The sequence below is a fragment of the Esox lucius genome, chromosome 6 (assembly GCF_011004845.1).
Source record: "Esox lucius isolate fEsoLuc1 chromosome 6, fEsoLuc1.pri, whole genome shotgun sequence".
Classification (NCBI taxonomy): Eukaryota; Metazoa; Chordata; class Actinopteri; order Esociformes; family Esocidae; genus Esox; species Esox lucius.
This window is the reverse complement of record NC_047574.1, coordinates 9,146,738-9,174,587: the sequence shown is the minus strand read 5'-3', so window position 1 is coordinate 9,174,587 and position 27,850 is coordinate 9,146,738. Positions and strand designations below refer to the sequence as shown.

The following is a 27,850-nucleotide window of genomic DNA, read 5'->3' as shown; positions in this document are numbered from 1 at the left end:
ACAGTGATAGCCATGTGTTAATTTGTGAAAAAAATATAAAATTGAAATATTTATTGAGGAAGAGAGAGATGGTAACCTAGAGGCCCTACAATACTTCTAGAGAGAGAGAGAGAGTGAGAACCTTTCACCTTTACACCCCTGTACCAGACTATACTCAATATTAGGGCTTTCTGTAGAGGTGAGTGTTCAGAAACTACTCATTCCTAGGTTGAGTCCGAGTGTGGGCATCTCTCACATGGATCAGCAGAATATTCCAAGCTCAACATGAGAAAGCCTTGCCTCCAGTTGTTTCTTAAGACATTTTTGGAACAATATGAAAGCCTGCATTTTGTGACCACAGCATGTGTGTATGTATGTACAGTACGACAAATTCATAGAGACGAGTACTGCAGGAAGAAGACCCTTTCCTCGCTTTGAAAGTTAACATGAAAAACGTTTAAATCCAGTCCTAGCCTTAACAGGAAACAAGCCCTTCCGTAGAGGTAAGACATACAAGAGAAAGCAGGTGTCAGAATGAAGTGCTTTGGTAGTTTGATCATGGCCTAAATGTAGGAAGTGGCAGTTCCTCTCATGGCTCTGTAGCAACGCACTGTGGTCTCTCGGCGGATACAAACGTCAGGTGGTAGCCAGTGGGATGGGCGGAGGAGCAGGGCGACATGGGAGAACTTGAAACATCTCCTAACCTGCTGCGTTAGTTCTCCTAACCTGCCTTTTAATTATCCTATCCTGCCACATTTTGGTGGTACTGATCAGTGGCCAACTGTACAGTTAATTACCATAAAGTTATACTGTGTGCTTCATGAATGAGAAAAAAAAAAACGCTTGACTTTGACTGCATAGGATTCCCTTCATTAACGATTCATGTGTGCTTCATAGATCAGTATGAGAAAATGTATTGTGATGTGGATCTGGGTTTTTCTTGGGTTACGGAAAGAGTAATATTAAGAACTACAGGCACCTCACCTTTTAATATCCCGAAGCAAAATAAATGCTAAATGCTTTAACTTCAGAATTAAAAAGGTTGCACCAGACATTATTCATCGTGATCAGACAGATTTTCCTAAAGTAAGATAAATTGGAGACAAAATTAGACAACTATTAGAAATTATAGAACATTATGAGAATAAAGGCAAACCAGGAATAATCTTCATAGCAGAGTTTGAGAAAGCCTTTGATATGGTTCATCTAGAATACACGCCTTGATATTTTTTTCAAGTTTGGAGAATCTTTCATAAGATGGATAAAAGTGATGTACAACACGCATTTATCAAAAAGAATCAATAATGGCCACTTCTCAGAACTCTATTTAATTGCTAGTGATAAAAAGTAGAGCTAACAATAACTTTGAGGGGCTAAAGATTTATCCTTTAGAAAGAAGTGTCAATGCTCATATCCGTAATATGGTACATATGGGAGATCTAAAAGGAGAGGAAAACAGGAAGGAATGAAGGTAACGGTAATCTCTATATTCAATAGCATTATTTTTTGTTTTGTTATTTAATTGGGATCCCCATTAACCAGTCCTAATGCTGTGACTACTCAAACTGGGGTGTAGAGAATAATTAAAAAAAACATAATATACATACTTTATCGATAAACCACGTAAAAAAACAGACACAAAAGACAATACAAAATAGTGTACTGTATGTGGGTTTTTTCACTATCCATATGGTGCTATAAGATGTTGTTTTGTCTCATATATTAAATCAGTGTTTATTGCTAACTTGAGTAACCAGCTCTATTAACCACTGTGAATTCCATGTAGCTATGCCTCTATTTACAGTGGGCCTCCCAACCTCCATTACAGCTTTTGATTACCTTTAAATTATTTTCTAATGTAGGACAACATAGTAATATGTATTTTGTTGTTTTCAAAATGTTTTTTATTTAAGTACATTTGTTGATGAATCATTGATGGAGTGCAGTATTCAAATATTGTTTCTGAAAAATAAGGAACACAATTTCAGATTAAGTGGAGTCTTGTGGTCAAGAGCATTGAGCCAGAAAATTAAAGGTCAATGGTTGTAATCCCTGAGCGGACAAGGTGAAAAAATCAGATGTTTTTCCCGGAGCAAGGCAGTTTACTCAAAATGGTGCCCTGTTCGTTACTGAAAGAATTTGCTCTTAGTCATACTTACTTGGTAAAATAACAACAAAAAAAGTACAGTTTTGGGGAAAGCCATTTTGGTGTGAAAAATGTAACAACCCCAAGGTTTTCAAAAGTCTGTGCTGGGTTTTAATTTAAGTTTTTATCTGGGCTTTGCTAATTTCATGTCTTTTGATCTTGACAAACTCTCAATTCCATGTTGATGAAAAGAATGCCCACAACATGATGCAACCACCACAATTCTTGAGAGGTTTTTACTACAGATTTGACCCAAACCTGTGGTTGGTAAAAGGCTTGGAATTTCTTAATTTTAGGGTCAAGACCATTTGGCCTTCGGTATCACAAAAATTTTTAGGGCACGAAGGCCACATGCCAGGGCACCAAGTCCACTGAGTGAAATAAAAGGATTTGGAGCATCTTTAACCACAAACGCTGCCATGTCGAGTAATTTCTCTGAGCTTTCAAAAATCGTTCAGGTGTATTCTCCGGTAAAACTTTCCAACCTTCCAGTTGCTCATGAACGCACCTTCCAAAACAGAGGTTTGATTCAGGTAAGTGCTAAATTAGTCAGCTATCTATCGATTACTAGATATATAGCTTTACCTGATTGTAGTCCGTTCTTGTGGTTGTTCTCAATTGCGAACTACAAACAAACTTACGAACAAACTGCTGACAATGAGATTTTGACATTAGCAGGGGCACAAAGGCCATGGTGGCCGTAGGGCGTACAACAATTTTCATCATGTTATGGTTAATAAGACATCAATATGTTGTTCTGTATTAAAAAGTCTGATGCATTTGCTTTTTTAGATTACTTTTTTAAAGTGCAAAATTTGAACACTGGCAAGGTGTGTGTATGTGTAGACATTCACTAGCAACTGTATATCAGCATCATTTCAAAACATTCACTGTGCATGAATGAATAACGTACCTAAATATGAACTTTTGCATAACTTGAAATTAATGCCATGAATATAGCTAATAACCTGCATTAATGTGGTTGGGTCCTGTTAAAAAGAATATTACATAGCAACAAAACTGACCACAACCAACACTTGACAAACAATGTTGCTTGGCAGCTGAAAGGATGGCCTATGAGGCTACGAGGTGAAAGTGGAGTGCAGAATCGGCTCAGCAATGTCCACAAGGTTTTGGGGTGTGCAACTGCCTGTCTTTGCGCACAGCTGCAGTGGCTCAAGACCAAATACATGATGACAATACACAACTTTTGAGGACACGTTTTGAGGAAAATGTTTCAGAAATGCTGTCTGAGAGTCTTTCAGACAAGAGGTGGGGCCTTGTGATTGATATATAGACAGACATGAAGGAATGAGGCCTGGATTGACAACTGACAGGTGAACAAATTCCTGTATTGATGCTTGATACATACCATGCTCTTAGGAAGCTCTCTAAAAGGCTTTCCTAAAGCAATTTCCACATGATCCTGGTAGACAGGTGCCTGACACGCTGTCATGTCAGGTTTTATCACATTACATAGCATATTAAATTGAACTCTCCCACCGGTGCCAAGATTATTTATTTTATTTGGGACTGTCTGTCTATAGATATTTTTTGACTCAAGCTTTAAAATCAATGCACATTATTATGCTTGTCATTAGTGTCCTTGAAATGTCACTGGCCTCCCAGAAACATATATGAAGGAGATGTGTTGGGGTGTTCCTATGGTTGCAGGTTAAGTCACCTTTTAACCAGTTATGTCCAGACTAGGCTATAATAATTGCTAGAAACCTCAATTGAGTCACAATGACTCTACTCCTTCAGCACGTGTTGGATGTTAATTTGAGACATCACATTTGTATTTTGGGGGGTGGTGTAAGTGTTTATTCTACGATGCATATTGCCTAAGAATAGATCATAGTTGTGGTATATTTGACATATGCCACACCACCTTCTGCTTTTTTGTTTAATAGTCAAAATAAAATCCTTCTAACTGAATGAGATGAAATTCCACAGTTTCCTTTTAAACAGCTCTACCCCAAATGGGTGTCAGTCAGTATTATTTTGACCTCATAATTTGCCCATTTACATCAGAGTTAATCCTATTTGGAAAAAGGGAGATATGTATGTTGTGTGAGGATGACTCCACTCTCATCATATACTAGTCAGACTTCGAAGCGCAGCTATGTGTGTCCTTATGACCTCTGACATTTTGTTGCTAAAGATATATGAATTATATAATAGTCACTGCGTAAAATAAAAGCCCTTTTCTTTGAAGTTTAGCACCCACTTGGCTCCCACTTACATACTGATTCATTGAACTTTAAAATAGATTTCCAAATAAGGATTTGTTTACAAGAACATACAGGACCATTATATAACTGTAGATAGATCGCATTTTATGTTTTTACTGAACTTGCGTTGGATTAAAAGACCAGCTGGAACAGGACAGTGAGTGACTGGCAATGAATGCTCGGCAGTATTTGGGCCTTATCATCTTCTTTTCAATGGTGTTGCTTTTTGGGACATGCAAACTAGGTTGAGAGGAAAGAGGCTATTTAATCAGGTAAAATAATTTAGTTACAATGTTTTCTTAATATGAGCAAAAGAGCAAGAATCTGAAGGATTTATGCTGCTATATTTATTAAGTCCAATGGGTTTTTAGTACTTCGAGAGTCTGATCACCAGATGGGTCGTTCCACAATAATCCTGCAAGTATTTCCCTTACCTTCCTTCCCGCTGTACACAACTGACTTCGGTCTCTTCTTTCACAGAGGCATTTGTGACTGTTATAAGATTACATTCAAGATTCATTCATTCAAATTTGCCCTTTATAACAGAATGTTAAATTAGGTGTAAGCACAGCTTTTTGCCGGACTGCGTCAGCAGAGCTGGCTAAGAAGAGCCAATGTCTCTTACTGCCGGCCTGGCTGCCTGCCTGCCTGACCATTGTTAAATAGCGCATGTGATAGAGAAGCGGACTGTCATTCAGGCGGCCGGGGTTTGGTCCTAGCTACGAGCCAAACAAATTAGGCGTTAGGATTTGTTCATATTGCTTTTGATTTACATAGCGTCGTTCACATAGCGTAGTGGTTAGTCGTTCAACTGTCTGTCTAAAGAAACAAACCTGCCATGGAGTGATTTGACTCGTTGTTTTCATTATAGGTACTGTATAGCTATTAGCTAGCCATCTACAGTGATGTATTTCTAATTTTACCTGTTGAATGTAGTTTAGCTATCATTCTATGCCAGTTGTTGGTTTGGATGTTAACTAATGTAGGGAACCATGGCGTTTCGACTAACTGATAACAACCTGGCCCTCAATGCAAAGAAAACCATGGAGCTCATTGTGGATTACAGGAAATCTAAAGGCTGCAGTTACGCCCCAGTTCTCATCGATGGCACTGAGGAGGAGTGTGTCCAGCTTCAAATTTCTGGGTGTCCACATGTTGACTTGCACCTTAAACATGCACTATACCTTGCCCTTTCTGCACATTTAGAACTGCCTCTGTACTTTCCTTTTCAATTGTTACACACACGTCTACCTTGGGAACCTCATTGCTGCTATCCCTGCCTTTTAGTTGCACATGCTACCCTACTCCTTCAATTTGCCTCAATTGCAAATTCAGAATGCCACTGAGAAGTGCCACATTTATCTCACTTGTACATACATTATACTTAATACCTGTTCGTTTTCTGTAAATTTGTGAGTTTTCCAATGCACATTTAGAATTGCCACATGTAATGCATTTGCCTTAATTGCACACCTATACATTCCACTTGTACATACATTTACTTAATACTTGTACATTTTTCTGCACTCTATTTGCACTTCTGGTTAGACGCAAATTGCATTTCGTTGTACTGTACTGTACTTCAAACTTCAATGACAATAAATGTAATCTAAATTGGTTTGACAATGCAAGTAAACAGATATCATATCTCTACACACCTAGCACGTTGTTTAAATAGCGTAGTGATTAAAGACACAGTCTGTCACATAGTAAACGGCGGATCGAATCCAGCTTGGGCAACAACATTCATCCCTTCAAATGGCGGGATAACATTTTCCAATGTTATCGCCTTTTATTCTCAGTTTTGTCTTATAGCAGCAACACCCAAATGGCTCTAGAGACTGGAGGATTAGGACATATGTCTGCCGAGACAAATTAAGCTAAGCTGTTCTTCTTTCTTCATGGGTTGCTCAACCAGGGAGTTTGGCTGGACCAGCGTAAATGCTACTTTGGCTAACAACTACAGTTAGCTTGCTAAGATCTAGCCAATCTGAACAGGGATTAAATTGAGCGATGGTCTGCCAGTGTCTAGGCTGGGACATTTGTTTTGGAATTAATTTTCATAAAAAGCATTTCTAAAAGCATTTTTTCCCTCTGTACCCTGAATGTTTGTCATATGTTGAAGTCAACTGTTTCTTCTAAGACTTTACAAGAAACAGGGATTTTGATAGATTCTACTTGTGGACTATTCACATATAAATAACATACTACACACCCAGTCTACAATGCCAGTAAAATACAAAGGCAAAGGTCCCAGACTGCATCTTTAACCACTGTGCCTGAGGGATTTGCTAAAGCTTGATAAGCCAACGAATGCTCTGCCAGTCTCAACCTCCCTTACCCTGGGGCAATGTAAGGCTACCGCCCATCAGAGCCTCTTGGTCATGACTGGCTGTGACACACCCGGGTATTGAACCTGGGGTGTAGTGGCATCTCGACAATATGATGTAGTGCCTTACAACACAGTGTCACATGGGAGGCCAAATCAAACTTTGCTTTTTTTACCACTTTACCAAGTTCAAAAGGTACTGAATTGGAACGACTCAGCTATTGGTTTCAATTGCTCCAAGGTTATTGAAATAAACAGAGATTGAACTGAACTAAAATGCCTTCAGTGTTGGTGGTACAATCATGATGTGTCCATGGTCTAAGGACTTTATTACCTGAATTGCTTCACCTGCAGCAACTCACTCAATCACCAAAGTTGCTTCCCATAAAAAAATTGCTTTGATAGTGTAATACAGACTATTGGTTATCCCACAGGTTTCTATGACGCTGGTAAAGATTTATCTGAAGTATAACAATAATTTTTTTAATACACAGTATTGAAATGTCTGGGGTGGTTCATAATGCCTTCATAAAATTTGGGCTCCGGTAAAAGAAAAAAATTGATCTGCCTTAGGATTTGGAACACTCCGACCTCTTTAAACTAAGCAGGTGATTGAGGATTCTTTAGAGCAGAGGTCTCAAACCGGTTCCACGGAGGGCCATGTGTCTGCAGGTTTTTGGGTTTTCCTTTTAATTGGTTCCCTGTTCAGACCTAAACAACCAGGTGGGGGTAGAAATGAACCAATTAGTGACCTAATTAGTCAATTAAGTACAAGGTGAGAGCGAAAACCTGCAGACACTCAGCCCTCCGTGGAACCAGTTTGAGACCTCTGCTTTAGAGAATGTGTATCTCTCCTGCAGCTATTTGTAGGCTGCAAAATTCTGTCTTTACGCACATGATATTGTGTTACAAGAATCAGGGCATAGTTTACACACAGTGAATCTGGACCAGATCGCTTGCGTTTTAAACTCCAATATAGCTAAATTAGTTTTGTAACCTTTATAGTTACTCTGTCAAATTGCCGCCTGAGTTGCTAGAGAAAATATACAAAATTGACTCCTTGTCTGTCACTTGTCATGCAAATAGGCTAACACAAAACTGGATAGTCATCATGTGGTTGAAATATGAGTTCCACCTCTGAGAAGCTGCCCACTAAACCTAAAAAATAACTTTACGGTATATCTATGTCTCGTATGTGTTTGCCATACTTAAATACTATATACTGCTATTTTCCTGTGCCTATGTTTGCAATTGTATAAGCCACAGGTATAACTGACAGTATTTTGACGTGTTCTCCTAGGCAACATCACACAAAGATGTCCGATCACTGGTAGTGATGGCTTTGGCAGTACAAAAAAAAAGTACTGTGTGGAGCTGAGAATAGCTGGATCGGCAGCCACTGAAGATAAACAAGGGTTGCTTTTACAAAGATCCTATCATATGTTTTCATTAATTGGACTTTTGACTAATCAGGTATGATTGGCCAAACACTCTATTAGTGGAAAAACCTGAGAATTGGCCTGGAAGTTAGGAATCACTCTTAGCCCAGCTCAGCAAAAGATCTTGACAAAAGATTTGATTTCTCAAAACAAACCAATTAGTGGAAGGAAAGTCAGAATTGGACTGCATGTGTAAGCAGTCAAATGTTGTTTTATTTTGATTGGATAAGTACTCTTAGCGTTCCTACCAGTCATTCCATTGTGTGATGATTCCAGTTGTCATACAGTGTAGATGTTCCATTGTCACTAACAGCAGCCAATGTGTTTCATTTTGATTGTCCCTTTGATGGAGGTGTCAGGTCACCCAGCTGAAACCAGAATCTTATTTTCTTCCAGGCTGACCGGTATGAATCTACCATCCCCCGTCATCAGCAGCAAGAATTGGCTACGGCTGCATTTCACATCTGACAGCAACCATCGGCGGAAAGGATTTAGTGCCCAGTACCAAGGTAAGGGGTCAGTGTCAGAGGGTAGGGAGTTCCTTTGCGTCACGTGCCCTGGCGTGCTCTGCCAGAACTCGGCTTATCTCGGCCCTGCCTGGTTCCTGCCGTCTTACTCTCTGCAAGAGCATTCTGCCTATTGAATGGAGTTTGATCAAGTTCAACACTGCCTGATGCGCTCGGGGGTAATGTGTGTCCCCAGGTTTGGGAACAAAGCTGGTAACCCTTTGTATTAAGTTGACTAATAATATGAAGCCACGCAGTAATGACTGTGGTACAAACAGTTTCATTGAATTGACTATGTTATTGCATATTAATAACGTTGTTGCACTACTAGTTTAACACAGTTGCAATCAGCAAATTCTAATAAAGGACATTGATTGCCTGGAGCAGCACATTTTGTCTGTGACGACAAAACCAGTCTAATGCGTTAGAAAATAGAGGAATACAACAGCATTGAGGAAGAGTAGTGAGGGCTATTGACTACCTTTCCTGAATTTGCATGCTTAGATTTCTGCCGTTCAGAGCTGTTAAGGCCTCATTCAAGTGGGTGCCACACTGAAAGAAAGAGAATACCGGCGGCTTTAGGGTCAGGTTCTTTCCCAGACTTGCCCTCTACATCATCAGCTGACTCCATCACCATCATCTGCCATCCTCTGAGTGCATTCCACTGTCCAAGCCGTGGCCTGACCCTCTCCAACATTGGAGGGTGTAGCATTCAGAGACATGTCATGATATATTGCCTGTTTTTTTTGGGGGGGGGCGCTTGAAGCGCTTTAAGACTTGTTATTGATAACCATAATAATGTGTTGTTGTTATTATTATTATTATATTGAAAATGTGAAGGATGGTTTTAATTAGTTTTAAGTAACAATGAAGCTCTTTGCCTTTCTAGTCTTAAACTCATTTTGTACTTTCCTTCAAATGTTGTGTCAAAGTGGTAAAAGTGATAAATGTATAGGTTATCATTCTGCATCCTTAGAAGGCATCTGCCACAGCCAACCTGTTTTGGCCCAATCTGCTTCTGAGTTTTCACAGCAGGTCTATAGATGACTGTCACCATATGTTCGTCTTTTTGTCTGCTGTGTCAACACTAGACAGCTGTTACTTGAATAGTATATTTCTGTTCGGATTTCTAATTTGATTAGTCAAGATTTGATTCATAAAAGAAATATTTAAGAAACCCTAACGTTTTGTATTACTTGGCAAACATGTATTTCTTTCATAACAGCAAAAGCAGATTAGTAAAATATTTTAGATAGTAACTTCTTATCTACATTAAACAGCTGACAACGTGATCAAAATGTTGTTTGTTTATGATATAGTTACTAAACAGGTATATCTATTGAACACTCTTGGCATTTTTGGTCTGATTTGAGAGTTGAATAGCAAAGATGTAGAGGCAGATTGAGCTGCTCTAATGTTTTCTCTTTTTGGTAACATGGTCATATTCCAAGTATGTTTCAAGTGTCAAAGTAAGTGATTTGCGTCTGAAGTTGCAATTTTGGCATTCCATGCTGAATAGAAGTTTGAAAGTGATAATATCAGCAATATTATATTGGTTTCAGCATTTGGAAACGGAAACAGTTTTTAAACATAGTCCTTCTAGTTCTTGCAGATTCAAATAGGTAAAACCAATATGTAGACATACATATTGTAAAAAAAAAGCTGGGAGTCTATACTTTAACCTCATACAGAGCCATTAAGGAGAGCACTGTAATGCATAAAAGAGTAATTTCCCACATGTATTTCATAGTTGAATATCTACGTTTGATCATCATGATTTCTTGACCTCATAGCGAATGGATTGATGAACTGGAATATTTTAAAGAAAAAGTTCTCGCACTCAAATGTGTGTGAGAATGTCATTGCATACAGTCATGTTTCTTTGATGATTGTATTTGTTACTTTTATTATAATTATGTCTTGATGAATGTATTCATATTTAGAGAAGGCAATTAGATTTGCTGAAGGGAATAATGAACAGATTAAGGAAATGTGTGTTTTTAACTCAGTATCACTGTATCATAGACTAGTGGTCTTCAAAACTCTGCTGGGGACCCCCCGCCATCTCATAATGTTGTTGTAGCCCTGATCTGTTTCACCTGAATCAAGCAGCCAAGGGCTTGGTAATTAATAGGTAAGTTGATTCAACTTTGCCAGCTCTGGGATTCGTCCATTACATTGAACTGCTGGAGGCCCCCATGAGAGGTTTGAGAACCACTGTCACAGTCACAGAGGTCCTCTATCTTATCTGACTAACTCATATCTTGTTCCCTCAAACTGTTACTAATTAAAAGCAATTTACCACCTGTCATGTCATTACAGTAATTATGTATATTGATGTCAGGTTTGACGGAAACTTTAGAGTTATTGGCAGTGAGATGGCAACCACCTGATTCTTGGCTATGCCTTGTTGGATCTGCTCTTTTATAGATATAATTTATTTACAACTATCCATCACTAGGATTTATGGACCTAGCCAAGCAACAATTGAAAGCTGGTTATCTGCAGCAGAAACCATTATATAACTGCTGTAGTCTGTGTGTTTAGCAACAGATTGCCAGTTCATGACATTTTCTTAACTTTTTTAATGTTCCGTCTCACGTTGGAAGATGTAGCCTGCTGATTTTATCATGGTTGCTTGATTTTATATTTCATTTCTCAGAGATCAGGTTCAGTGGTTTAGTTTTGTTGCCAGGAGGGGTTGGTGGCTGGGTTGATGCATCTTGGGTCAGGGAGTTATACCTTATGTGTTTTACTTCATTCTATTTTTCTTGGTTTTCATTTTTATTTTATTCTGAGACTGTATGCAGTCTTAATGTGTACCCATTTTTGCTACTGTCCGTTATTGATATAAATTACTCCCAACCCAAATAAGACTATTTTCCCCACATTAAGCCACTTTATATTATATATGTTCACTAAACATTCATCTAAAATCCAAAGCCGTAAATGTTGCATATTCTGTCTGCAACCAGCACCGTCTGAGGATACACTGCCAAAATGGTGATGGAGATTCTTATTCTGAAATGTGTGACAACAAAACATTAGTTACATAATGTATTAAGTCATGTCTAACACATGTAGTCTATAATTTCACGTGCGGAATAACCTTCAGTGCATGTGTAATCCCATTTCGTGTTTCAGTTCTGTGAAAATAGAAAACACGACAAATACACATGTTACCATGTAACACCTAACTATTATGTAAATATGTTTTTACTACAGTTATTATTATGCAGGAACATCATTGGAAGATGGCCAACTTCATGTAGAGTGGTCACAAAGCCCTTTCTTATAAAACATTTGGCCAACTTTTTTTTCTCCCACATGCACAACTTATTTTCCTATTATTTGGTACTATATTGTCCAGTAAAATTCTAATACTTCTCCTTTTATTAATACCTGGCGAGGGATGAAGTCATATGGAGAGAGGATTACTCACACTGAACTTATCTCAGGTTTCTCAGGGTTTAATTGGCTTCCTCGCGTGAAATAATTACCAGATTAGATTTTGAGTCGTATCCAAATCCAAATTGGCTCCCGCTGACACAAATGCCATGAATTCAGGTGACGCCTCCAGCGCACTGCCTGCTGGGAACTGAGTCCAGAGGTTTTAGGTGGCTGTGTGGCCACCACTGTACACAAGAACTTGGCTCTCACTTGCCCTGCATGACCAAGGACCTCTCTGCCTGGGTTGAACTGATCCATAAAGACCAAAGTACAGCGAAAATATAGGCTCAGAATCTTGGGAACCTTGGCATCATCCTGGCCCTCTGACATGTCTGCTTGTGAACTCCAGTAAACACAAGCTTCAAAGGATTTTGGGGGTGCAGAGTGGGAAGTGGAGGGGAGATTTTTGTATAGCTAAGGAGTCTCACAGACATGTTTACACATTGTGGCACAGATTCTCTTTCAGCCTGTGCTCTAAGGGGGTCTTGCTAATTATATAAATTGATTATGATGTGCACTTCTTTCTCTCCCTAACAGTGAAAAAGGCCATTGAGCTGAAGTCCAGGGGTGTGAAAATGCTTCCAAGCAAAGACACAAACCACAAAAATGCTGTTTGTAAGTACTTTCTTATGAATGGAGGTGTAATTTTTGCCCAAATTGAAATTGTATTATTTATTAACTAGAGGTTAAAGGTTTTGTTTTTCCCCAGGCAGTCCAACACCAAACTGGACAGTTATGATAAAAATCTTAAACTAGAAAAATACATTTACCGAAGTATCAATGTGGTGTGCTGGCTAGCTTCTTTAAAAGTATTCATGGTATATAAATGATGCAAATATGTTCAACCCTTTTTTCCAAAAACTGTTGGGATGCTGCATTAAATGCAAATAAAAACAGAATGCAATGATGTGCAAATCATTTATCTCTATTTTTTATTTAATATAGTACAAAGGCAACATATCAAATGTTGAAACTGAGAAATTGTATTTTTTGGGGAAAAATACATGCCCATTTTGGTTTTGATGCCAGCAACATGTTTCAAAAAAGTTGGGACAGGGGCGTGTTTACCACTGTGTTGCATCACCTCTTCTTTTAACAATACTCTGTAAGCGTTTGGGAACTGAGGAGACCGATTGCTGCAGTTTTGAATGTGAAATGTTTTCCCATACTTTTCCCCCTTGTCTGCTATTGTACATCAATATGCTAGACACATTGACATTGTTTCTTTGAGGAAGGGCACAACATTTCCATGTTACAGCAGAAGCCAGTCCAACCTCTGTTGTCCAAATTAAAGTCTGGATTTTGGAATTTGCTTTTTTAGGTACCAAAAATTATTTCAGTGTTGAAAAAGAATGTGAAACACAATTAATAATAATGTATTGGACATTGTCTGTCAATAATGTCCAGTAATTCTATGTATACAGTAGCTCCTTTAAACGGCCACTGAGCATTTCCATTTTGTTTTGCAGCCACTGTTTTTCTGTGGTTGTCATTTAGACTCATTTTAATTTATGCAAATGTAAAATTCTTATAGTTCACGAAGTATACATCATATACATATCTTAAGCAATTTAAGTTAGGTCAGTCTAAACAAGAACACATTGGTTTGGTTTTGATAGCTTAAACGTGATTAATTCAAATACCTCCCATTAAATCCTGTGTAGCATCTTTGAACTGATTCAATTTTATATTTGAAAAGTACATATGGCATCAAAATTCTAGATGCAATCATCCTAGATTACTAAGAAATGTACCATGAGTTCAAGTTAATGCCATCTGTGCTATTTTGAACCTCAAAGGGTATTTCAACTTTTCCCATAGGAAAACCTTTTTTTGGTTTTAGAACTCTTTGATGTTCCATGTAGAACTCTTTTCAAACCGTGTTCTACATTGAACACAAGGGTTCTACCTGAAATCAATGTATTTATTTTTTATCCAACCCTTTGTGGTTCTCTCACAGGGACAGCACAAACATCTTTTAGAACCTTTTTTCTAAGGCAATATGGATACTTGGTCATTAGTTATATGATTAATGTGAATAATTTGTGTGCATATTCCAAGCCATTATTCATTTGCATGATTGCTATTCATGTTGGGTGGTTTACTAGCTAAATCATTTTAAAGGTTTTCTCTGGCAGATGTAAAATATACATCTTCCCAGTCTGACATACTGTATGAGTGGTGATCAAGTGGTTCCAGATATAATGTGTGTATGGATATGAATTTTTACACTCAATCCCTTTGACTTGATGAATAACCACCTTGATTTTCTAACCTGTTAAACTAAAGCCAGTGATTGTTTTCTTGTCAAAGGAATGTCAAAGGAAAATAAATCTCTAGAAAATTGAATTTATTTGATTTCTTATCTTCCAAAATGATGGTTGATCATCAGTAAGACATTGCCATCATCACACATAACTCTGTATATAATTGATTATTATTTTCACACACGCACAGATAGCGACAGTTATCCAACTTGCAATGTTTGGTTTGCAATTAATGTTTGAACAATTTCCATAATGTGTTTTCCAAAAGATGCCCTTGATGCTATCCATTATAATATGAGGAAAATAATTCCCTGGTTACCAACACATTACATCTGACTCATAATGTGTGCCATGCTATGCTTCATAAAACATGTTTTATTGCAATACATGTTACTGTGACTGACTTTGCCAAAGCAAGACACCGTGCCTAATTAGGAGTTTGTAGTTGAGGTGCGTGGAGATATTGCATCCTGTATTGATAAACATCTATTAATTAGAAAAACATCATTTTGATATGGAACATAATACAGTAGCTGACAAAGTGTTCTTACTTGACTATTATCAGTAGGCACCAGATCCGTGTGTTGAGGCATTTTTTAAGGTTTTAGAACCGAAAGTCTTGAAATGTTGGTAAAGTAACACTAAAAGAACAACTGTCTATTTCCCTATGAAATAACCTGCTATAAACGAGCCACACCTCAATGTTTTTTTATTTTACTGTTGACCAGTGTTTGTGATATTGTTTACCACAGTCCGTACTCTGTTGTTATTTAATAAAATAACATGTTCATCGTTTTTTTTTACCCTTAAAGCATGAATAATCACTTAGCATTGTCTAAGTAAGAGAAAGTGTGAAAGTGGCATTCTAGTTGGCAACTTTCAACCCTTGCTGTACAGTATAATATTACCGTGTAGACTTCTCAGTCCCATTTTTAAATGATCAATTCATGCGATATAACTCAAACTGAATAAAATCCACATGAGCACCATAAACTCAATCCACCCATGCTCTGTCAAGGTTTTCCAGCTTGCAGTGCTGATCTACATCAGTAGCTATGTTTGTTTATTGTACTTCAAACAATGTGTGGGCAGGTAGTTCTCAAACAGCCTAACTCAATCTTCAGCGGGATAATGGACTTGATGATGTCCTTCTATTAAAATATTTTTTCTACAACCAGTTTGTTGCGCATAAAGTCACATTCACATTTTATTATGAAATACTTTAATACATTTTACATAACATTTTTCTGCTACTGGTTGGACCAGTTTACAGTCTGTAGAGCTTAGAGGGGAGCCTGTTTCTTTTCAGAGAGCATTTATTTTAGGAGATGGCAAAAACGCCTTTTTGAAGGCCTTATAGGGTATATTGCGTCAAGAGATAATAACACATGCTTTTTTGTTACTTTTGCCATTTTACTTGTTTCTGTAACTTTTTATGTGGGTGAAGCTTACGAACATATTAGCTTCACTGGTAACTTCATGTTTGAGTGACAAACCCTAGCTGTGCTGAAGAGTTTGCTGTTTTACAGTGAAGACTTCAACTGATTGAAATGAATGATATAGAGTGTATGTAAGTCTCACTGAATGAGAGTGCCCACTAAATGCCTAAAAGTTCATGTCTGTGGTTAAAGTGAAGGCTTAAGGGGTTTTCACACCGACAAGCAGCAACCCTGCCACCTCTATTATTTTTCATGTATGCAAGACTGCAGATTTGCCTATGCTAAGTGTGTGATACACCTACCACGGCCACGGGCTGTGGAAGCGCCGCTCCCATTCATTTCCAATGGATATTTAGCGTCGACAAGCGATCTGGTCGGCAGGCGGCTGAGCTGCACAGTTCATGCTTGGGAAGCAGTGAACCATTTCGACGTCATGATTATGCAAATCACCAGCTGCGAACCCTCAGCCATAACCTGTCACCGCGGTTGCTGTCAGTGTTTTGCTAAAATCTCTTCCCTGTTGTGAAATCAAATTTCAATTCCAAATCACTCTCCATCATGTCCAGGGAAACAAATGTTCAATCCCAAGTCAACATGTTGCTGGCCCTTTAGAGCTATATTAACCACAAATTACCACAGAGTGCACTACAATCACTAGGACCACAGGGCTTGCTTGGTGTTTATGGGAATACACTTTAGATCCCTTAATGAAAGTACTGTTGGCCACATTATATTCTAGCAGAAATCTATTGGCGACAGGAAAAGAAAAACACATAGAATGGTGGCACTGAGTTGAGAACCTACCACATTGGAATCCAATGACAGAGACACTACCCATGACGCCATTTGGAAGAGTTAATGGTTAATAGTTGCCTTACAATGGTTGTCCCAAAATAAAGCTTCAAGAAAGGCAGGCACCAACATAACAGAACGAAACAGATTACTTAACAAAGCGTGTAACCCTTTACTGCTATTAAAGCATTCTAAATTCTGCAACGGGAGAATTGATGTGATCATTTATAGGCAGGAATATGTGTATTATCACCATTGCCAGACTCTTTTAGATGAGGGATTAAGCCTAGGTCCTGACTCACTGTGGTCATTAAAGATCCCATGCGGCTCATTTGAGGAGCAGAGTTGAAAAATATTGTGCGCTGCCCAATCCCCGGGTGTATAGCCAGCCTACTAGCAATGTTGTCTAAGACGTCGAATTACTCCGGCTTCATTTGGCCATCTTCATTCATTGCAACTGAAATGTCCCTTTATTTTTCTCTCTTTCTTTTTTATTACTTCTGGAAAGATTAATGGTATTCGTCAACTAGGGGGCTTCTTAAAGTTCTTCCACTAGATGAATATTCCAGCCACCTGGCTACAGTGGACTTTGTACGTGCCATCGATGGGGTTATTCGTTAGACTGGGAATAACAATCATCAATGGGGACTTTCCTCTCTGTGGTCACTAGTGATCCCGTGGCATCCCGTTGTCCTGGCTAAATATCCAATATGGCCCTCATACCATGGCCACCAATTCATCCCTCACTTCATGGCACATTGGCTTGTTGCTGTAAGTTTCAGTGTGTTATCAACGTACCTTGTAAACTAAGGGTTAAATGACTTAAATAAATAAATAAGTATGAATAGATACTGAACAAACTGCCTCCCCACCTGTGTCATTTGTTTGCTAGCTGTTTCAAAGTGTACTAGATCCATTGAACAGCAATGCTTAGACTTAAAAGGGAATATCGAACGGAAATAAATTCCCACACACTATTGTTGCTTTTACAGTTTATTGCAGAATTTAGACCATAAGGACTTTGTCAGGCTGAAGTCATGACAATGACCTTCTGGTCAAAACCTTGCAATAAACTGCTTGAAGATACAATAGTGGGTGGCTATTCATTACCCTTCCTTTTGATGGTCTCCACATACTGATTAAAAGAAGCACCTCTACCTGCACAAGTTTAGCAGATTGATTGCATGTGAGATGAAAGAGTTCTTTGTTCTATTGCTCTTAACCTTGGCTCCTATAAATCTGCTCCCTCCTCAAGGAAGTTTCTTTATTCCAGTGGTATTGGTCACTATCTAAAATAGTTTTGAATTCGTTTGAATCCTCTTAGGTCCATTTGTTTGAGAGCTGACTGTAGTGTTTGTGATACAATTTGTGTGGCCCAAAATATTTTAAGAAATGACAGATTTGTATACCTCTGCCAAGCCAATCCGTGGACCCTTAGGCATTGTAGCAGTTGGAGTGGAACGTTTGCTTGTTTGCATCAGAAATATACAGTGGATATAAAGTCTACACACCCCTGTTAAAATGCCAGGTTTTTGTGATGTAAAAGAATGAGACAAAGATAAATCATGTCAGAACATTTCCCACTTTTAATGTGACCTATAATGTGAACAATTCAATTGAAAGACAAATTGAAATCTTCGAGGGGGATAAATGAAAATTAAAACCTTACAATAACCTGGTTGCATAACTGGGGATGTGGCTGTGTTCAGAATTAACCAATCACATTCAAACTCATGTTCAATAGAAGTCATTACACACCTGCCATCATTTAAAGTGACTCTGATTAATCACAAATAAAGTTCAGCTGTTCTGTACATTTTCTTAGTTGGATCTCAGAGCAAAAGCCATGGTTCACAGAGAGCTTCCAAAGTGTCAGAGGGATCTCATTGTTGAAAGATATCAGTCAGGTGAAGGGTACAAAATAATTTCCAAAGCATTAGATATACCATGGAACACAGTGAAGACAGTCATCATCAAGTGGAGAAAATATGGCACAACCGAGATATTACCAAAAACTGGAGGTAACTCCAAAATGGATGAAAAGACAAGAAGAAAACTGGTCAGGGAGGCTTCGTAGAGGCCTACAGCAACATTAAAGGAACCACAGGAATTTCTGGCAAGTACTGGCTGTGTGCTACATGTGACAACAATCTCCCGTATTCTTCATATGAATGGGCTATGGGGTAGGGTGTCAAGACGGAAGCCTTTTCTTACAAAGAAAAACATCCAAGCCCGGATGAAGTTTGCAAAAACAAACATCAAGTCCCTCGAAAGCACGTTGGAAAATGTGTTATGGTCTGATGAAACCAAGGTAGAACTTTTTGGCCTTAATTCCAAAAGGTATGTTTTGCGCAAAAACAACACTGCACATCACCCAAAGAACACCATACCCACAGTGAAGCATGGTGGTGGCAGCACGTTTTTCTTCAGCTGGAACTGGGGCCTTAGTCAGGGTGGAGGGAATTATGAACAGTTCCAAATACCAGGCACTTTTGTCACAAAACCTTCAGGCGTCCTGAAGAATTTCACCTTCAGCTCGACAACGACCCAAAGCACACATCCATATCCACAAAAGCATGGCTTCACTAAAAGAAGGTTAACGTTTTGGAATGTCCCAGCCAGAGCCCAGACATGAAACCAATTGAACATCTGTGGGGTGATCTGAAGAGGGCTGTCCTCGAGATGTCCTCGCAATCTGACAGATTTGAGGGCTTTTGCAAAGAAGAGTGGGCAAATATTGCCACGTCAAGATGTGCAATGCTAATAGACTCCTACCCAAAAAGACTGAGTTCTGTAATAAAATCAAAAGGTGCTTCAACAAAGTATTAGTTTAAGGCACCCTTATGCAACCAGGTTATTGTGAGTTTTTTTTATTTTTCCCCCTCAAAGATTTCAGTTTGATTTTCAATTGAATTGTTCACGTCATAGGTCACATTAAAAGGTTCATATGTGTTGTTGACATCCCTGAATATAACAGTGACGAGAGGTTGAACTGGAAATACTGTGAGATGGAATGGAAGCTCTTTGAAAAGTGATCAAACTGGTTGTCCATACTGCTCAGTCCATGAACACATTCAATGAGGTTTTGAAAATGAATACATTTCACAGTTTTTATAAAAAAGAATACATTTCACATTAACAATGATGACATGATCTATGGTTAATATTCTCAAATACACTTACCGCATTCGCTAAAATGCAATTTTTTGCAAGTTGAGCTTCAAGAAATTCTATCATAAACCATACTCTTCACTCAAACATATTTTGAAAGAATAGTGTAGTCTATGACTGGTATGCATTATGTCATGAAGAATGGTTGGAAAATCACAATTTTCTCTGCCTTATTTCTGCTATAATGATAAAGTGTAAGCTGACCTGATGTCATTTTGGAGCCGTAAACACACTGAGGTTATGTGACAGAATGATGCTGAAATTAAGGTGAGAACACAAATATACCCTGGCACAGCAATGGTGGAGGAGGATGTGCTACGAAGCGCCATCCCATGACCTTTTCATGGTTTGTTTTCGTTGAATAGCCAGGGGTGGTGAATCATTAAAGTTCTTGTCATCATACGCTGGAAATACAATTTCATATCTGAGTACAACCTATACAAATGTTAAAATAAGAATATTTATATAGCTGACCTACTTAAGTTCACTGTAACATGAAACTACAGGCGTCTATCCAACTATTGTTCTGTAAATTGTATAACCGTTTCCCCCTGCTTTCTAAATGTGCAGTTGTGCATATGCAAACACATGTTAACATTAACCCCTTACAAGCTTGAACATTGGCCTACAGATCGGGTCAAATTGAAAAGCATTTGCATGACCAGGAAAACAATTGAAAGAGAACATTGGAGATGATGGGGAGAATATTACACCAATGTCGATTACACACCAGTCCACCGGATGGGACTGAATCAAAATATTACACTATTGATTTTATGCAAATTTAAATGTGTTCACTTATTTTACTTGATTCAGAACACATTTATAGCAATGACCTGGGAGTAAGTAGGGTTAACAGCCTTGCTCCGGGACAGAACAACTACATTTTCACTTGGTGACTTGGGATTCAATCTAGCAACATTTGTTTAGTGGTCAAATGCTCTAGCGACTATGCTGCCTTACAGCTTTTACTGTATTTTTTGCAACAGTTCAATAACTCACATCAACAAAATATGTTGGATACATTTCTGAACGTTAATGTATTTTTGGGATCTTTTGGGATGTGTGCAACGTATGCACATTATATATTATATAATTATATGACTTCTACCAAATACCACTCCAAACTGCACACATTCCCTAAGTTATATCAATGCACGCCTGTGACTTTTGAAGGAAAGAGCCTCCAACTATACATTGCTTTTTGTGCTCTCCTGCCTTTGCAACTGAAGCAGTTGAAAAACAGAATACGTTTTTTGTGTGGAACACATACATTTCACACAATGACTGTTGTTATTTACAGTACACATTCCCAAAATGTTCCCTTTACAGGTTAATAACAATCTGGGTTATGTAGGCATCACTTCATCAGCTTAGTCTATTGCCAACATTCCTATTTCTATAGTAGTACACTGTCGGTGCACACAAAATGGAGAAATTAGTCCCCTTTAGTAGGTGTTGCGTGGCTAATTGTCTCCTCAATACGAATAACATAGGTTAATTCTGTTCTGTATAATTAATCATAGAGATCTTAAAAGTTAGTACTGAAAATTACACTTATGGTATGAAGAAATGAACTGCACATAAATGGTTTGGTTTGCATTTATGAAAGCAAAGGTATTTGTTAACATCTAATCTTTCAGACTGTTGTCACATTTTTTCTTCCCAGCATTCTTCTCACTCCGACAACCAAGACCGTGTGGATACATATTTGTTGTTGTGCATGGTATATGTTTGGAAGGGCTATTGGCTGAATCCCATACTGTACTGTGAAGCAAGGAACTGAGTTGTAACTGTACAGCCACTGCAGACTAAATCTGCCATGTCTGTCCCGTATACTGGAAGACAGGGTCAGGGTAATACAACACACCAAGTGTGTTCGGTCCAGTGAATTGGCCAGGGGTGTTGTGTTAGATCCAAGATTACGAGGGTTAATAACGTGTGTATGTTGTGACCACTTTAACCTTCTTCCTTTAGGATTTCTGTGCAATTCTGCACAGTGATCAATGCAATTCTTTTCTAAAACCATTATTCAACTAAATTGGCTCCAAAAGTCTTCCTAAATGTTACTGTCAATGATCTGCGTTTTCAGTAACTGTTAGTAGACACATCTTTGTGTTATTCTGTAGGTTCTGAATTAATGGCAGCGATAGTGGAATATGTTTCGTGCATTGAGACTAATGGTGCATGATCTTGTTAGAATATAATATTTCTAATATAATGCATTTAATACTTCTAATATAATGCATTTCCCTTCCTTGTCAGACCTTTTTATTGACACATGCATTTGTTAATAATATCCAAATGTTTTGTGCATGCTGTATAATCCCATAGTGAACTCTTAACATACATAACATCTGTGTGTGTGTATATATATATTGTATTGTCAATGAATAAACCATGAAAACTGTAGAAACTTTACTTGATAAAAAAAAAGTTGTACTTAGGCCCAATGCATTTACATAGTCCATTTGTGTTGTGCCACTTTTAAGGTATTCTCTCATGATATTTGTCACCAATAATACCTCTTAATGTCTTTTGTATTCCACCTTTATTCTCAGTGAGCCAAGGGGGCATGGCAGCAGACATTTGTCCAGATCCTGGGATTCCAGAGAACGGGAAGAGGATGGGCTCTGACTTTCAGTGGGTGCCTTTTCTTCACGCTTATCAGGTTTGGCGTCAGTGTAATGGGAAGTGTGTGGAACAGCTTTAATCAGGGAGAGCCCTGCTGGGTGGCGTAGGCATTTCTAAACCTCCAATGCCATGCCATCACCATTAGTGACTGCAATTGCACCCACTCAATAGGTGATAAGACCCTTTAGAGGAGATGCCTCAATCCAACAAGGGTCATTACTTGTTTTTTTTTAAGGAGGGAGACCAACTTCATCAACATTAAAAAAATAATTAAAAAATAATTGGAATGTAACAGGACACTTGGACATTGTGATATTTGTTGCTCGTGGCCATTTTGACTGAAAGAAGGCCTGTTACAGACATAGGGGTGCCAGGGGTTGATCGTGTTCTCTGAGAGGCAATCTCACTTGGCACCAACTGGTTGAATCAACATTATTTAAATGTAATTTGTCAACATATTGTGTTGTTAAATCTATATTTGAACCTCAAATGGATTAGCAAAGAGTAATTCATCATAACCATTTTTATCTAATTTCAAACAGTGTTGTAAACATTGAAAACATTGAATTTCAAGAGTAAAATTTAAACCACATGGTTCACCCATTCTCAAAATAGCCAACCCAAATATTTTTTATGTGATGCTTTGAAAAGACATCAGATTGTTTTAAGGACACCCTCTCTTTAATATTTGTTACTGACTAATATGAATGTAATGTTATCATGAGGATTATGGAGTGATCTCTCCATAGCTAAATACATTGATGGTTGCTTTTGAGTTTATACTGTATGCTTAACAGTGCTTGTTTAATATGACTATACAGCACACATGTCAAATAGCATTAATACTATTATATTGGCTTAAATATGCATCCTGGGATTTACATTGATTTTGTTGGATTTAGTCATTTGATGTCAACTTTTAGTTGAGATGAAGACATAGATCCAACTTACCATATATTCTGCAGGCAAAACAAGGATAATTGAATGTTGTTTGGTTGTCAAGGTTACCAAATATCAACATTATAAGAAAGTGTGTTTTCTGCTTGGATGGTTCCGTCTGTGCGCTGACTAAATAGCTAAACTCACCAGAAGCAGGATGAGCCAACCCAGTGAGGTGGGTGGATAGTACGAGACAGGCAGGGTGGTGACATGCTAGCAGGATAGTGCATATTTCCTATCTTCTTTGCCGTTAGCAATATTTTTTTCCACCAGTGGATGAATTGCTGCTAATTTAACGTGTATGGTGAAAGCCTTAAGCCGTATCTACCTCTCACTATGTAGATGAGTTAATAAGACAAAAATAACAACAACAGTTTCATTGTTCTGTGTGACTTCAGCACCAGTAATAAAATGCCAAAATATAGACACATTCTAGCTAATTGAGCATAATGCCTAAGCCAATTTCTCCCCAGCCAGCTTTGTTTGGGTTATTACAATTCTTAAGTCACTAATTCCAATTTGGCTACAAATTGCATACCCTATCTCTGTATGATTTCAAGTCAACATGTTACAGTGCTGTGATGTCATAACATGTAATTACATTGTGGGAACACTGTATAAACGTGTCGTAATGCACAGAACATGCAACCCAAGTCATAGGAATGGTATGACTTGGGTTGTATGTTCTGTGCGTTACGACACCTTTCTTGTAAACAGTTACAAGATTGAGTCATACTCTGTATAAGCAAATCAGACAATTCAAATACGTAAATATTTCCCTATGGATTTCACCAATTGACTGGGAATACAGGTTGGTGTATTTGTGTGCTGCTGGGATTTTTTATTTCACCTTATGACACACAAAACCAACATTTCACATTTATTTTAGAGCAAAATCCACAAACGTTCCATATTTTCATTGAAATTGTGCACATATTCAAGGTCCGACATGTACCTACCAGAATCATGTTGCTTATGACTGGGATGAATGCAGCAGATATCACAGGACTGTTACTGATCATCATAATACTTACTGACAGAATTATAAAGTGTATTTTTCTATTCAAAGTAAAGTGTTACAGAATGGTCAATAATGAGGTATGTAATACAATATATTTCCAAAAAGTAAAAACGGTTTATAAATGTAAACTTTAACAGTATTTTTTCAACTTTAAATTATTAAAGAAATGAAGATATCTATAGACACATTCTGAAGCTATTCTAATCCTGTTTTTGGAATGTAAACATGGAATGTGTGCACGCACATGATAGCATGCAGGTCTGTGCGGATATTCAAAGTAGCTATAATAATATGTGTAGTTTTAAACAGCATTAAAGTAACTGCAATCCAGTTTACTTTATTGTGGTATTTGAAGATAACCAAGTATAACCATTTGAACATTTTTGTAGTTTGAGCAAAGCGATAGTGGTTAAGAGCAAAGAGATAGTGCACACGCATACACACGCAAACCGCTGGGTGTCTTTGAGTGAATAAAGGTAGAAATGTCATTAGTAAGGGCTTAATCAATTATGAACCACTTTTCCACGTTGAAATGGGTTGTGCCAAGTGAGATGACGGTCATTTGTTTTTGTTTCCTTTCCGCTCCCACAGGGTTGGAGCCAGCATCCAGTTTTCATGTGATGACAGCTATGTGCTTCAGGGATCAAAGAGCATCACTTGTCAGAGAGTGACAGAGACGTTGGCCGCGTGGAGTGACCACAGGCCTATCTGCCGCAGTAAGTGTGAGCGCAGACCGGACCTTTTCCCATCCTGACACTTTCTGCAGGTACTTTGTCACATCTCGTTAAGGGAGATGGAGACACACCACTGGTCAAAGGGGTGTGAGGTTTTCAATGAGTCTTGGATCAAAATTCATCTGGAATCCATGTAGATTCTTGATATGTAGTCGATAGATTCTTGTAGAATTTTGATCTAAGACTCTAATGTTGTCTGTTCTTTCAAATCAGCATGGCTTTACCTGGAATTCACAAAGGCTATTGAAGATTCAATCAACTTGATTTAAAATCCTTGAGACGTCTTCTCCCTGTCTTTATTGAGACTTGCAGTTGTTAGCCATCTGTGAGAGGCACTAACTGCAAGCTGTCTTCTTTTGAAGTGTTAATGGCTGTGATCAATACCACATGAGTTTCCAAAACGATTATGGCTGCAATGTATGCTTTGGTTAGCACAGGCTGTATGCAAAAACACTGAAAAGTTCTTATATTAAATATACATATTTTCTACATGCACTATTTATTAGTCCCCACCCATTTAGACTTGTGGAAGCATGGATTAAAAAAAAAATGTTTCACATGATTTATAGCACTCCCTGTAGATTAGGTTAATTGCTACCAAACTGTAAATAATACCTCACCAGCTAAATTGATGGTAAACAGAACACAATTTGATCCCTTCACAGTTCTATAATTGCTACTGTATCTACAGCACAGGCAGCTAATGCACACTTCAGGTGAGAGCCACAGAGTTCTTTCAAAGCCATAAAGGACACAGGCCTCGAGATGTCATTAATCCACATGAAATGAGGCAGTATGTCAGCTGAAGGAAGAGTAACCATGTTTGACAATTTCTGAGCTCCATTCTGATTCAACTACTGATTGATCTAGACACTTTTTGCCACAGCACCACCTAGTAAACCCTTTAAGAATTAGACCTGACTACCCCCTCGTCTAGAAACCTCTCTCCATCACCACCCACTCCATGCACAGCTAAGTAATAGGGAGAATGCTTAAATGTTAAGTTAAATAGCCGCCTGCCCCGAGATCCAGTGCTGCTCTTTTCTCTCCTGGATGGGCCTGATCCAAGGTGATTATTTAAAGTAAATTATAGAATGTGTTTCCAACCTGTAAATGAAGGAGTTTTTTTCTACCGTTTGTTATAACCGTTATGACTCTTCAGTGATTGATAGCTGTGCAGTGTGGTCATCAGAGAATTAATAACTTTTTTTACCAGGTAATGGGTCATGACAGGCTGCTTCTTTACCTCTCGATGAATTCACTCACTAATACTCTGGATAGGATACACTTTAAGTTATTAGGTCTGTAAACAAGCATGTTGGCTTCCAGCCATCACACTTTCACTGAAGGATACGAATGTAAATGCCTCTTCTCAGAAGGCTGCAATCCCACCTTAAAATTCCCGAAACATTTTCGATTATAGAAAGAAAGCATCCATTCTTTAAACATTGAATGCATTCCTCTGTTTACTGTTTCACATAAAATGTGTATTCCTGGAATTGGTTGAAATTACTTCAACATAAAATATGTTTCTTGTATCACCAGTTGAACATTGCGTTGTTGCGTTTATGTGGCATCTTTCTCTTACACGTGTTTTATGTCTTTTCAACAGCACGGACGTGTGGCTCTAATTTAAGAGGACCAAAGGGGTTCATCACCTCCCCTAATTACCCTGTTCAGTATGAGAATAATGCCCACTGTGTCTGGGTCATAACAGCCGTGGACAATGGGAAGGTGAGTCACATTTATTATACTTGATCACAGTGACCTAGCAGCATGCATATCCTTGCTAATGAGTCCCTCGCCAAGGTGAATGGTTCAACTTCAATCATAAAAAACCATGATCACCGTTATTTATTTATTTATATTTTGTGTATAAAGGCTATGACATCACTTCGTTTCGGCTGAAGAGATGTTTGTGCCTCCAAATAAAGGGACCTTCATGCAATTGCGACAGTGACCCACACAATAGGACACAACTAATAGAATGCGAATGTTGCTGCTGTGCAGAGCAGTATGTCAGGCATGAACTTTGAAAGTATGACAAATATGTTCTGTGGTCATGTGTACTCTACTGTGCCACACAACCCGTGGCTTCCCTGCACGGCTCACAAAGAAGGCTTGATGCTAGGGAAACATTTCATCGTCATGCATTGTCTTTACCTAGCCAACATAGTGTTGTTTATTGTTTGTTTTTTCTTCTTGAATTAATTAACTGCACGTGATAGAGGCGATAAGAAAAGAGATAAGTACATTGAGAAAAAACATGAAAATAATATTGTATTATAATAATTGTCACCTCAGTGTAACAAAGGTTAAACTATTGGAATCAATGTTGTTGCAAGGGATAAAGGGATATCAGGTCAATGCCATTGTGTGAGTACATTTAGCAAATTACATTTGAATGATTAAATTGCGATGAATATATATAAGCATCAAATTAGCATTTTTGTATATTTTGTAAAGATGACTCCCTTGAAATTGATAAATTACTTGTTTCTACTTGTTTTTTGTATCCCCTGTGCTCTGCAGGGGTCAAACCACTAAAGCAAAAGCAAACAGTAATTACAATCTGCAGTAAATTATGGATAGTTCAAGAAAGACATCCTTAAAGGAAATGTAACTCTTCAAAGGCATTGCAAATGAATAATTAGTCATATAAATTGGCCGTAAATAATAATAATAACAATAATGTCATTTATAGCGCACCGTTCCTATGCTCAATGCACATGATGATGATGACGATGATGGTGCGGAATTCTTTTACAGT

General features: G+C 38.2%; 1 protein-coding gene across 3 annotated transcripts in view; it reads left to right on the top strand.

Moving 5' to 3' along the window:
• LOC105021402 (CUB and sushi domain-containing protein 1) overlaps positions 1-27,850 on the top strand; it is a 398,226-nt gene that overhangs the window by 244,874 nt on the left and 125,502 nt on the right. For all 3 annotated transcript variants that reach the window (XM_020047620.2, XM_020047618.2, XM_020047621.2), the window contains exons 6-10: positions 8,524-8,636; positions 12,621-12,698; positions 22,314-22,395; positions 24,938-25,062; positions 26,693-26,814. In XM_020047620.2, the coding sequence (XP_019903179.2) occupies positions 8,524-8,636; positions 12,621-12,698; positions 22,314-22,395; positions 24,938-25,062; positions 26,693-26,814 (520 nt within the window). The remainder of the gene's footprint in view (positions 1-8,523; positions 8,637-12,620; positions 12,699-22,313; positions 22,396-24,937; positions 25,063-26,692; positions 26,815-27,850) is intronic.